Source organism: Periophthalmus magnuspinnatus, chromosome 5 (genome assembly GCF_009829125.3).
Source record: "Periophthalmus magnuspinnatus isolate fPerMag1 chromosome 5, fPerMag1.2.pri, whole genome shotgun sequence".
Classification (NCBI taxonomy): Eukaryota; Metazoa; Chordata; class Actinopteri; order Gobiiformes; family Gobiidae; genus Periophthalmus; species Periophthalmus magnuspinnatus.
The window spans coordinates 11124354-11136292 of record NC_047130.1 but is presented as its reverse complement, the minus strand read 5'-3'; the positions used below and the strand labels follow the sequence as shown (position 1 = coordinate 11136292).

The following is an 11939-nucleotide window of genomic DNA, read 5'->3' as shown; positions in this document are numbered from 1 at the left end:
TACCGCTTTTGTCAGTAAACTAAATTTGGTGCTATGGTGCAGCATAATATAAGGATATAACAAACGTTTTTAAAAGTCAAATATCTCATAATTAGCGTCATCAGTTGTAGGGCTACTACAGGGGTGTCCAAACTATGGCTCAGGGGCCAAATGCGGCCCTCAGACCAGTTTTTATTGGCCCTCAGGCTTCCTGCTGAACCGGCCCAATTGATCATAAGCAGTGCTTTTAACAGCAAATTATACTATTTCTACCACTGTAACCTCAAACATTACATTGCATTGTGATACAGACCTAAAATGAATGTGTTTTAAGCCTTATTAATATACAGCGGCTCTGTCAAAGCTGTGTATAGAGCATTGTACTGCATTGATCACCGATCTGTGGCCCTCGATAAAGTTTAGGCACCTCTAGTCTACTAGGGATTTTACTAAATTACAGTCAGCAGGCATAGACTAACTGAGCATGCTTAAGATATTTCTGGGTTTTTTTCGGTGTAAATATAGCTTGGGTGTGCTATTTTAGGCCTATATTTAGCCTAACTTTTACACATACTTGAGTCACGATTATTCTAAGGCTACGAGTTAAATCTATATATATCTCCCAATCTTGAAGTAGGCCTAGTAGTTACAATAAGAGCAGTATTTTACCATGGTGCAGTTGCAAAATATTTTGGCTACTAAGTGGGCATGCTGGAGACATTTGTGGTTAATCTTGGAATGAATTCAGCCTTGGTACTTGTGCTATATTTAACTTTACGCATGCTTGAGTCATGAATGCTTCAAGGCTGTAATTTAAATCTATCGCTTTCTCATTACCGTAAGTCCTGGTCCTATCGTGCCCTCTCGCCTTTCCATATGGCTCCTGTCACATACTCACTGGCACCTCTGCAGTGGACTGGACCGTGCGTCAGCTGAGCCACGTCATTACGCACGCCCCCTGCTCTTGGCGCAGCGACTGTTCACCGGGTTAACGGGACACTCTGCGGCTCGGAGGCACCGCGACACGAGGTAAGCACCAAACCGGAGTAAATGTGGCTTTTTTAGGAGTTAAAAAAGACCTAGCTAGCATGAATGGTATGTTTGTAAAATCGATTAGCAAAAGTTCTCTGTCTCTCTCCCACGCGCACCGTTATGTCATTGCGCAAAAGTGAAATTAAATAAATTATTGTAAAAACAAATAAAATAAAAAACACTTAAAAAGTATTTGTAGTTTAAAAGTTACGTTTGTTTGTTTGGATTATGTTAAAGTCTAAATTTTGGGCTATAATGGGCGTGTCCCGGCGCTAACCCTTTCTCCAAATGTAACGGGCTATTTTAGGAAGGACAGACTAGACTTAAACAAACATAGCAGGACAGGTTTTTTTTACCTATTCAAGCTATTTACGCCTTAAAAGAGAAAATTAAATACATAAGTGCAGTGTTATAACGTATGGAGTTTTCAAACGCAATCTTTCCATAAATAGACTTTCTCTTTCAGTGAGTGAAGCGGATGGAAAAACATTAAGCCAAGCGTAGGGAACATAGTCAATATTTCCCAAGATAAACTGACTTTTTAACGCAATCATTAACAGAGATAAAGACAAACACTATCATTAGCAGATGTAGTAGTTTTGTAGCAGCATTGTTATTAGTTTAAGATGCCCTATGTCATGTTTTTCTGGTGGAAGGCCCTTCACGTGCTCGTCTATCGCCATGGAGATGTTATTACTTTGCCTGGAATGTTCTACAACTTATCTAGCAATCAATTACAGGTGTTTTCATTGCTTAAAAACACTTGCAAAGACATTAAACTTATTTATTCATTATTCTTACTATGAGTGGGGTTGCCTCTACACAGATCTGAGCTGTTACTGAGCCAGGCGATGCTGCTTGCTTGTTTCTACATAGATACAAACAACTGTGGAACATTCCAGGCAGCAACTGAATAGTGACAAGAAAGAGACAAGTCAAGCAAACAGCAGACCCCTCCACCAGTAAAGTCACACAGTGTAATATGTGTAGCCTCTTAATAGCAAAGCAGTAACATGCAAGAATGAATACACATTTATTTTAATATGTATTCACATATTAAACACTATATACAACACTAGAAAAAAAAAAAAAAAAAAAAAAAAATATATATATATATATATATACACACTATTTACAGCACTAGAATATCATTTTGTGTGGATAGTCTAATCACAATTCAGGACAGTGTTTGTTTTGGCACAGTTTAAACTTTGCATGTCTCTGATTGGTTAAAACACCTGTCAATCACACTCATCAGAACTTTGGCTGTTGAGACCAAACCCATTGAGAGTATTTCTATGACTTTTAAGTATAGTTACAATGCCTGTGCCCGTTTCCCATGTATTTGAGCAAATGTGTATTGTTCCAGTACAGATATATTGTATGTTTTAAATGGTCTTATAATTTATTACTTGGGCTTATAATTTATTACTTTTTATAATTTGTATTTTTCTGTACTTGAACAAGGCGTGCGTGAAAAGGAGAGTCTGAGTGCTATCACTGAGCTTTAAAGGCATTGACCTTTATAAATGAATAAATAAGCAGCTCCAATCTGCATCTAATTACAAACTGTTTTATTGTCTGATAAGCAGGAAGTACACGTTAGCCTGCTAGTTCTTGTTAGCCTTACCGTGAAGGGAAAACTCCTCTCTGGTCTCTGAATGTTGAGAAATTAGTTAAAGGTACACTTAAGCCATGTCCCAATTCAGTGGCTGCATCCTTCGAAGGACTGAGTCGACAAAGGCTGCTTCTCTGTGTAGCCTCTGTGGACTGCAAATGCCGTGCCAAAATGGGACAGGTCTAGCCCACTGAGCTGCTTCTGTTACCCAGCAACCGAGACATGCTGCTAATGCTTATGCTAACCACACACACAATGCATATTACGCACATGGATCGATGGAAAAGATTACGCTTTAGTGATCAAATAGTCGGACCATAAGCCCCAGATATTTTAATAAATCTCATCCAAATAGCTAAAAACGCAAAAATGAAAAAATAAAAAGTGTAACTTATATCACTAAAACCAAATTGACAATGTTCTTTGACCAATTGTATTTTGGTCTTTAAAGCATTCTGCTTCTTGTCACACACTTCAAATGTGAAGTGCAAATATATTTTCTGTAACTGAAACATTACCATGGTCCACTTCCTCAATGATAAAACTGTTTTGGTATTCTTCAGCTAAGATTAAAATAAGCTACTTTTACTCTACATTTAAATGAAATATTTTTAACTGTAACAAATTAGAAGTTAGACCTAAACTTTCTGTACACACTGCACTATTAGAGCACATAAGGGACAGCAGCACACAGCATGGGTCTTGATGGAACCATAGATGCCCCACAGGTCTTCTGCAGGACCACCTCCTCCTCAGTGACTCTGGATGGGGGACAGTGGAGACATGGCCCAACACACTGAGATCACTCTGTATGATGAATCCCTTCTCTTCCAGACGAGGAGGACTCAGCTGGCTCTGTCCGTTGCACAGTGGGATAATGGGCCTTATGTTTGGTCGGGTGAAAGTCTTGCAGAGTCAAAACCTGTAATGACAAATACATTAATAATATTACAAAACTGTTACAGGCTGAAATTAGGTTCACATGGCAGGTCATAAATATTATTCAGATCCACTGGCCATTTATATAAACACAAACAGCTAAATGGAGTCAGCAATAGTCCACATTTGAGAAATGCTTATTTTCACCATTTAAATTGTGATTTCAATTTGATCATGATTCATCTTGCAGCCATCATTATTACTACAGACTTCAATAGGTAATGCAACATGTCCCACACTTGACATTATTGTCATCTGTCATTTGACTCATTTCATACATCATCTGCATCTTATCGGCCCACAGTTCTATGACCCAACAGTGTTTCCTGTCATACAGGAGGCTGCAGACAAGAAAAGAAAATTAATATCAAACAAAAAAATATTTAAACAGTTTCCTTGATTATACTATTAGGTCTGATGGGCGTAACAGACACACAGGTTTTAATCTCTACATCAGTGTCAGCACATATCTGTTAAATGACCATCATAAATCTGAAGAGTCTTCTTTAATCTTTAATTTTAAAACATTCATGAATTGCAAAAAGCAGATACATCACAAAATTAAATGCATAAATTGGAGGCTTGTATTGCATAATTTGCACGTAAATATATATTTTTAGACATAATTAAACTGTGCCATCGTGTTATTTGACCTCCAAGCTCCACTGGCCAAGTGTTTAGTCCCATGGCCATGAAAACATGGTCATTTCCTCCTCGGAGCTTTATTAATTACTTTGTGGGCTTCTTTTCTCCCAACAGTAAAAACATGATTAATGTTTGCTGGTAATCTGTCCAAATATGAAAGTTCAAGCGGACTTTTCATTGCGTTAACTGCAGGTTACAAGTCAACATTTTTGCAAAAATCTCCAAAGCTTACACAGTTAATAACACATTTCTTTGATAGTTTGGTGGTCGTTATGGCCTTGTGTCATGTATACAGTTGTGGTAGTAATGATTTCACAAAGTTTAGTCTCGTGTAAGCCTTTGTTGGCTGCATTTGTGGGCTGGCCTTCAAATGTCGCTGCCAAAGGATGCAGCTGTTGAACATGTCTTATCTAACTTTTCTGGTAGCACATCTGTCACCTGCTTGTCACCATTGATGTGTCATTAATTTGCCTGGAATATTCCACAGAATGACTTATTTATTTTGCATTTATTAAGTTACCTGTGTTTCTGTTGCTCAAAATAACTTGAAAAAGCATCTTACTGTTTGCCTTCCTCTTGTTGGCGTTATTATCTCTATGGTAATTTATCAGCTTAATGTCAATCAAGCGATATCTCCATGGAAATGAGCAGATGGCTGACCCTCTATCAGAGCAGTTATATAGGGCACTTTTAACTATAGTATAACATGGAATGAAAGCTAAAATGTCCTTTTTTAACATCACAGTGGCAAAATACTTAACACTCTCACATCAGAGCCAGAAGGTCAGAGGTTCATTTCCCAGACTGCTCGGAGCCTTTTTGTATGAAGTTCTCCCTGTGTCTATGTGTCATCAACCTTAAACATCTTCAATATTCCTCCAGCTAGGTAGTCCTGACCTGGATTCTGGTTCCGATCTGGTCTATTGCTCGAGACCCTATAGTAGCTTTGAAGGATGGGTCAAATGAAGAGGATAAAATATGGAAAGTCTAGCCAAGTTTAAAATGTGGAAAACAGAACCAGCTAATTTTAAAGTTTGCTGTGGTCCAAAGTTATTCCTCACTTACCTCATGCATTCTGAACATCCTAACTATTCACCACAATCTCAGAAAATACAACTATTGGAACCAGGAGTAAAACTGGATATGTATGAAGACTAAACCAGAACTAAACCACGTCTAACCCAGGATTAAACTAGCTAAGAATTGTGACTGTCGGGACTAAACCAGGTCTGAACCAGGACTAAGCTGTACTGTGAACTTAGATAAAATTGAAAATAACCTAAAAATAAGGTGACACTTTTAGAAGCTCTGTGTTACCCTATAGTGAGGTCCCATAGACACATTATATTGACCTGTACTGCAGTGTAATGAGAGATGTATTGATGATATCTGCAGTCACTCACAGGGCTAACAATGCTAACAGTGCTGACAGTGCTAGCTTGTTATATGTCTACCTTTGTTTTACAGATCCTGAGATTCAGCCAAGACTCCACATCCACATAAACATGGTGAGTACGGACTAGACCAGGACTAGAACTATGGTTAAACCAGGACTAAAACAAGTCCTAAACCAGGAGTTTTTAGTACTAATATTTACTTAGTATAATAATTATTATAATATTAACAGTAGTAGTAGTTAGTAGTAGTAGTAGCAGTAGTATAGCAGCAATAGCAGTAGTAGTAGGCTAGTCATATGACTTTTTACAATCGTTTTGACGCTTTCCAGAAGCAGCTTACGTTCTAAGCTGCTTCTGGAAAGATGACCCCATGCACTTTAAAATCATACGGGTAGTACTGCGGCCCAAAAACGGTTACTCACGGGAGCTGTTCCAATTTGAGGAGGACCGTTTTGATAGTGCTGGTTTTGGTTCAGAGTCCACTGGTTCTGGTTCAGAGACTCTCTTTTTGCAGTAGTTGAAGAAGTAGTAGTAGAAGTATTAGCACCAGAAAATAAAAAAAAAAGACTAGATGTTATCAGAGGAGAAGATGCACTTTGAGTACATCAGCTTTAAACTGTATGTGATTGGGTCTTTATGTTTTAAGTTATCATCTCTACTTGATATGTTTTCGACATGCTAAGGAGCTACTTTATTGAACTAACACGTAAGGATGTGGCTAATTATACACCGTAAGGGCATCTGGTTTAAAAAATGTGCCTAATCACACAGCTGATTCTCTGTTGCAGTGTTTATCCATAGGTCTGAGCGAGTGGAGTTTCCATGCGGCACTTAAGTGTTGAGTTTCAGCCTTTTGTCATATGCCTCTGCTAATGTGATGTCTATCAAATATTAAAAGAAGCATATTCATTGTGTGCTCCTAATTGACGTATTAGAATTGTATATCTACCAAATAAGTCTGTAGATGTGACGCTGAAGACGTTTTTAAATGTGCCATATAAATAAACTTGAACTGAATGCCTAATATTGTGCATAGTTTCAATTTTGGGGCATCAGATTGCTGTTAGTAAGAATTTTTGGGTGCTAGTTTGGCGTTGCTTTTCTTGACTTCGAAATCACCAATATTCTGCTACTAGTGTGTTACATCTTTTGCCAGAGTCGCCCTGGTGCAGACTGACAGATGCTGACTGATATTCTGTGGCAATAGCCTGAAAAAACATCAGCTTTTTGTCATAACCTGGCTGTTAAATGGTCAAAATATGGCAAACAACAGATGCCAAAAACTCAATGGAGCGACAGTAGCTCTGTTGGTAGAGTGTTTGTTCACTGATCTGAAGTTTGGTGGGTCAAATCCCACTCTTGACATAGATATAAATGGTTGAGGTGTCAGATCTATTGCCCGGGCAATTCCAGGTCCTAGAGATGAATGCGGTCATTCTGTCCTTGGCCAAAATACTTAACCCACCTCGCCCCACTGTGTGCGTACACTTGTGTATGAATGATTCCTTGATATGAAGTGCTTGAAGGTGGAAAAGTGCTATATAAAAATGTAACCATTTACCAAATAGGTTTAGGGAATAGGTATAGGGAAGTTTGTCTATATTTGTCCCATCCTTCAATACTTGGGTCAAAATTGTCAGGAAGAGTGGGTACCCATCCCCATATCTTGAGCTGGTCTTGGTCAGTGCTACCTTAGCTGTAGGAGTATACCTATGGTGTATGTGTGGGGTTGATGGTAATTTACTACTATTTTTTTACTACTATATTTACATTTGGGTTATATTATTTTGAAGTAACATTACTCTAACTTGAGTACCACTTTTGGCTTCTCTACCCACCAAGTTGCTTTACAAGTTCATGCATTATACGTTTCATATATGGTGGTAAGATACTACTGTAACCACAGCTGCCCTGGACAGAAACAAGGCTGCCAATCTGCACCATCAGGTCCTTAAAGCACCACCAAACACTCAGTGACAAATTCAAACAGGATGAAATGCTTGAAATTCTTGAAATCCTTGCCCAAAAACACAGCAGCACTATGCACTGGTCATCACTGGGAACCCATCACTTGAACCGGCAACCTTCGAATTACTGTTTGACTGGTCTTAACACTAACCCACTACCACGCCTAATGGTTAAAGTATATATGTTTTGAATGGTTGAAATGCATTATGACAAAGTTGTCAGTGGGTGGTTGTTTCATGTTGCCTCTTGGTGGGGGTTGTGTTTGCCTGTTGCCGGGTGTCTCAGGCCTTACAGCTGTTCAGACGAGTGACAGGTTACAGACACAGAGGGGCCATACTGAGCATGTGCAGAAGAGAGGCAGAGGAGGAGTACTGAGCATGTGCAGAAGAGGAATGGGTGTATGGGAGTATTTGGCCATCTGCCCTGGTGCAGAGCAGCTGCAGTCAGGGCTGTAAACCTCACATGACTTAAGTGGGACTAAACAGAAAAACCTACTCTGTAGAGTACATGGTGTTTTAATGGGTGGAGTTTAGGGGTTTAGTGTTACTTTAAAGTTCCTATAGATTTGACATGAAAATAAGTGAATGGCTGAACTTTCTTGAGGTTTTCATCCAGTGACAGTTGTGAAACAAAAAGATGGTTTTAATGATTCAGGTCTGGTTCTGCTCAGGAGAAGACCTCAGGAGAAGACCATGTGTCTTCCTCCTCAGGAGAAGAAGTAAAGTGTGTGTGTAGGGGTGTGTGTGTGTGTGTGTGTGTGTGAGTGTGATTATTTCATAGGAGCATGTAAAGAAAAAGAAAAAGAAATCATACAGCATCCCCATCTCTTGTAACAAAAAAATGTATTAAAGAAATCACAGGTCGGCATAGTCGTCAAGGATGGTCAAGTTAGTCAAGAGCTTATTAAAATTTTGGAAATTTCTAGAACTTGGTTTCTTCTTCCAATTCCAATTGAGGAGGGTTTTTGGTACCAGCTGGAGTTTTCCTAGGTCATGCATGTCATTAAACTCACTGCAGCGATGAGGCAAAAACACACCAAAAAAAATAAATAAATAAGAAGAAACAAAGAATCTAACAATGAGTGGATCAGTTAAATGCATCCAGTCACTTTCTTGTTGATGTTAAACACATATTTTCTGATAACGCACAGTTTACACCACACAGTTTGATCAGGTCCACACATGACACGACACGACACACATGTACAGTTGACTTTTGGTGTAACACTCGGAACTTCAGCACAGTTTTATGCAGTGAATCAGTTTTTTTTTATTTTTTTTATTTTACATGTTGTCATAGTTCTTTACACTTAACACTGAAAGTGAAATAGAGAAGTAAAATAATTCAGTGAAGGGGGAGATGAAATGAAATGTTGGAAATCTGATACATTTCACTGCCATCATAGTGTTGACATGATGTACATTTACATTTGCCTTCCTGCATTTTGCACTTACATAATATCTCCATTCTTAGACCTGACGGAGGTGCACTGCTCCTTTGAATTCTCCCTCAGGAGAAAAGTTCAGCCCGTCTTTATACTTAACTACATAGGGAATCTCACCCTTTTCCCCTTTTACTAGTTAGTAACCCTAGATAGGAGTTTCACCTAGTGATTTTTCGCTAAATAGCAGGGACTTCCACCTCTTTGACTGTTTACAGCTAGTTACAACTAGAGGGGCATGTCTGTTTGGTAGTTAGCCGTAATGACTCTCAGACTTTACTCTGGAGAATAAATTCAAATAGGTCCCAATACCAGATCTTATGTAAAGTAAAGAGTAGCACAACTAAATCCATGTGCACCTTTAAAATGCAGAGGGCTCATGTCGTAGCAGGCACTCCCGTCTCCAATGTCCAACATGATCACGGATGAAACAAGGTTCATTGCAAAATGTTCTCCTGTTCTTTCGATTGGCTCTCCTCTCACATTTAAATAGTCCTGTTGTGATGGGGGTGGTGGAGCCACAAGTACTTTTGAAGAATTTTTTGTGGTGAGTGGTCTGATTTCTACTATGATAGGATGACACTTCACCCACATTGTTGAGTAGGAAAGTGATGTGTGTGTGTTAGTGTTGTTGGTGGTCAGAGGATCCGATGGGGCAGATTGACAGCCTCACTCTGTCAGTTTACCCCAGGGCAGTTGTGGCTACAATTGTACTATAGTAGGTAAAAATAACGCAATGTAAAGCGTCTTTGCGTGTCCATAAAAAGCACTATAAAATTCAAATGCAGCCTTATTACTATATAAAAGTGCATATTCAGTGCTTTTCCAGATGCTCAAAGTGGTTTAAGCCTCCTAGGACCTAAGCAGTGGACTGGTGATGCTGTATGAAGACTGTATGGCTGAATGGTTGTGTTTGGCTCTTGCAGGTATTCAGAGGGACTATCACCGATGCTCCGGACTTCGACCCCTCCGCAGACGCAGAGGCCCTGTACAATGCTATGAAGGGCATTGGTGAGTACTATCAATATAATCACAAAGTCTGACTATGAATTTTAAAGATTCTGTATTACACAAAATTACTCTTGTGAGCTTTAGGCCGTGCTATAATGTTGTTACCTCTTCAAAAACATACCTGGAGTTGTGTTTTTTTTCACTCACACATGTTTGAGTAACTCTTTATTAGTCTGTCGTAGTATTAGTCTGTCTACATCTCCAAAATTCAAAATGCTCTATTCCACCTTGTGATGTCATGAAGTGGTTGTTTTCAAGTTAAAAGCTACCTTTTACCTTTAGTTCAGTAGAGATCGGTAATTCCAGAGCTGAAATTCTTCAAATGATTCTTGTGAAGGTGAGTTTAAAAACACAGGGGAGCACCTGTATTACAACATGACATCACAAGGTGGAATAGAGTGAGTTTTTTCTGTTTGAGAGAAGCACTCTGCCTAAATATGCAGGGTTTGTGTGTTAAACATGTGTGACTGAAACAAAACACAACTACAAGCATGTTTTTGATGAGGCATTATAACAGAGATCAGAAAGTTGGGTAATATGGGCCCTGTAATATGGATCACTTGTCTGGGGGTTTTGTGCAGTTCAGTTTTCAATATGTCAAAAGCTACCTTTCTGTATGTATATTGACAAACAAAAAGGACCTTACTGACACCTGCTGGTCGTGTGGTTTCTTTCTTCATTATAATAACAATGTCTTCTGTGGGTAAACTGTTGTAGAGTCAACCAATAGACTAGCAACGCACATAACATGATCATGGAAAAACACAAACGAATCAAGTTTCTATTACTTCTACTACAATATAAATCATCGTTTCTCTTAGCATAATTTTGATTGTTTTGACCAGTTCAGTCATAAACTGTTTACCTGTTAGAATGTATACAATTAGTATACAATTTTTGCAGTATCAAACATGTTGTGAAATGTGATTCTTGTATTAGTTTGTCAGTTCAGATTTCAGTCTTTTTGTCAATTCTTCTGGATGTGTTTAAAATGTGAACTTTGAACAGAACCATATTAAAACAGAAATCTGCAATGCTTATAGGAGAAATTGCAACTAGATTGTTTTTCCCAATCAGTTAGTCGTAGTGGATCTGTTCTTTTGCACCATGACTGAGACCTGTGTGCACTCACGTGACAATCTGCCTATCATCTTGTTAAGGGTATGGTGCTTCTAGTTCAGAAAATTTTGAAATTTTGCACATGGTTGCTCCATAAAACATGGATGCTTACTTTTGGTGCACACTTGTGCATAAGGCCTTCTGACCTACCTGAGGTCACTTCAAATATATATATATATATATATATATATATATATATATATATATATATATACACACACATTTTATTTCTAGCTGTTATGTTATATATATTTTTGTGTACAAATCTCTCACTTGTGTTGCCTCCTCTGATTCTTGTGTTGGTTCAATGTGAAATTGCAAAAAACAAAAAATTTGGAAGAAAAAGAGGGGGGGGGGGATGTATCCAGTTTCAGCCATTCATGTTAAGGAATTGTTCAGCAGAGCTGATTTATTCACAGACATTGCATCACTAGAATTATGGCATATTTTACTGATCCAACAAGCAAACAGAGAGCATTATAAAGCTCCATTCACTATACAACTGTTCATTTCAGGCAGTGACAAAGAGGCCATCTTGGATCTGGTGACATCACGAAGCAACGCCCAAAGACAGGAAGTCATCGCAGCTTATAAAAGCAACTTTGGAAAGGTACGGCTTTTTATGGAGTTTATAATGTAGAGAAGACAGATGGTGCTTAAAATGATGTGGGAAAAACATTACTACAGGACTCAAAGTTAATAATACCTGGGCCATAGTAATTTTTGTTTCAAGTCGATACAAAATGATACTATTGACAACTATCTATTTACATCTGGTACCAATGAGATT

At 38.5% G+C, this 11939-nt stretch overlaps 1 protein-coding gene across 2 annotated transcripts in view; it reads left to right on the top strand.

The window, feature by feature from the left end:
• Window positions 1-933: 933 nt before the first annotated feature.
• The window catches only part of anxa6 (annexin A6), a 30532-nt gene continuing 19526 nt past the window's right edge, over window positions 934-11939 (top strand). For both annotated transcript variants that reach the window (XM_033966360.2, XM_033966359.2), the window contains exons 1-4: window positions 934-1008; window positions 5681-5721; window positions 9946-10030; window positions 11665-11759. In XM_033966360.2, the coding sequence (XP_033822251.1) occupies window positions 5719-5721; window positions 9946-10030; window positions 11665-11759 (183 nt within the window). In that variant the 5' untranslated portion in view covers window positions 934-1008; window positions 5681-5718. The remainder of the gene's footprint in view (window positions 1009-5680; window positions 5722-9945; window positions 10031-11664; window positions 11760-11939) is intronic.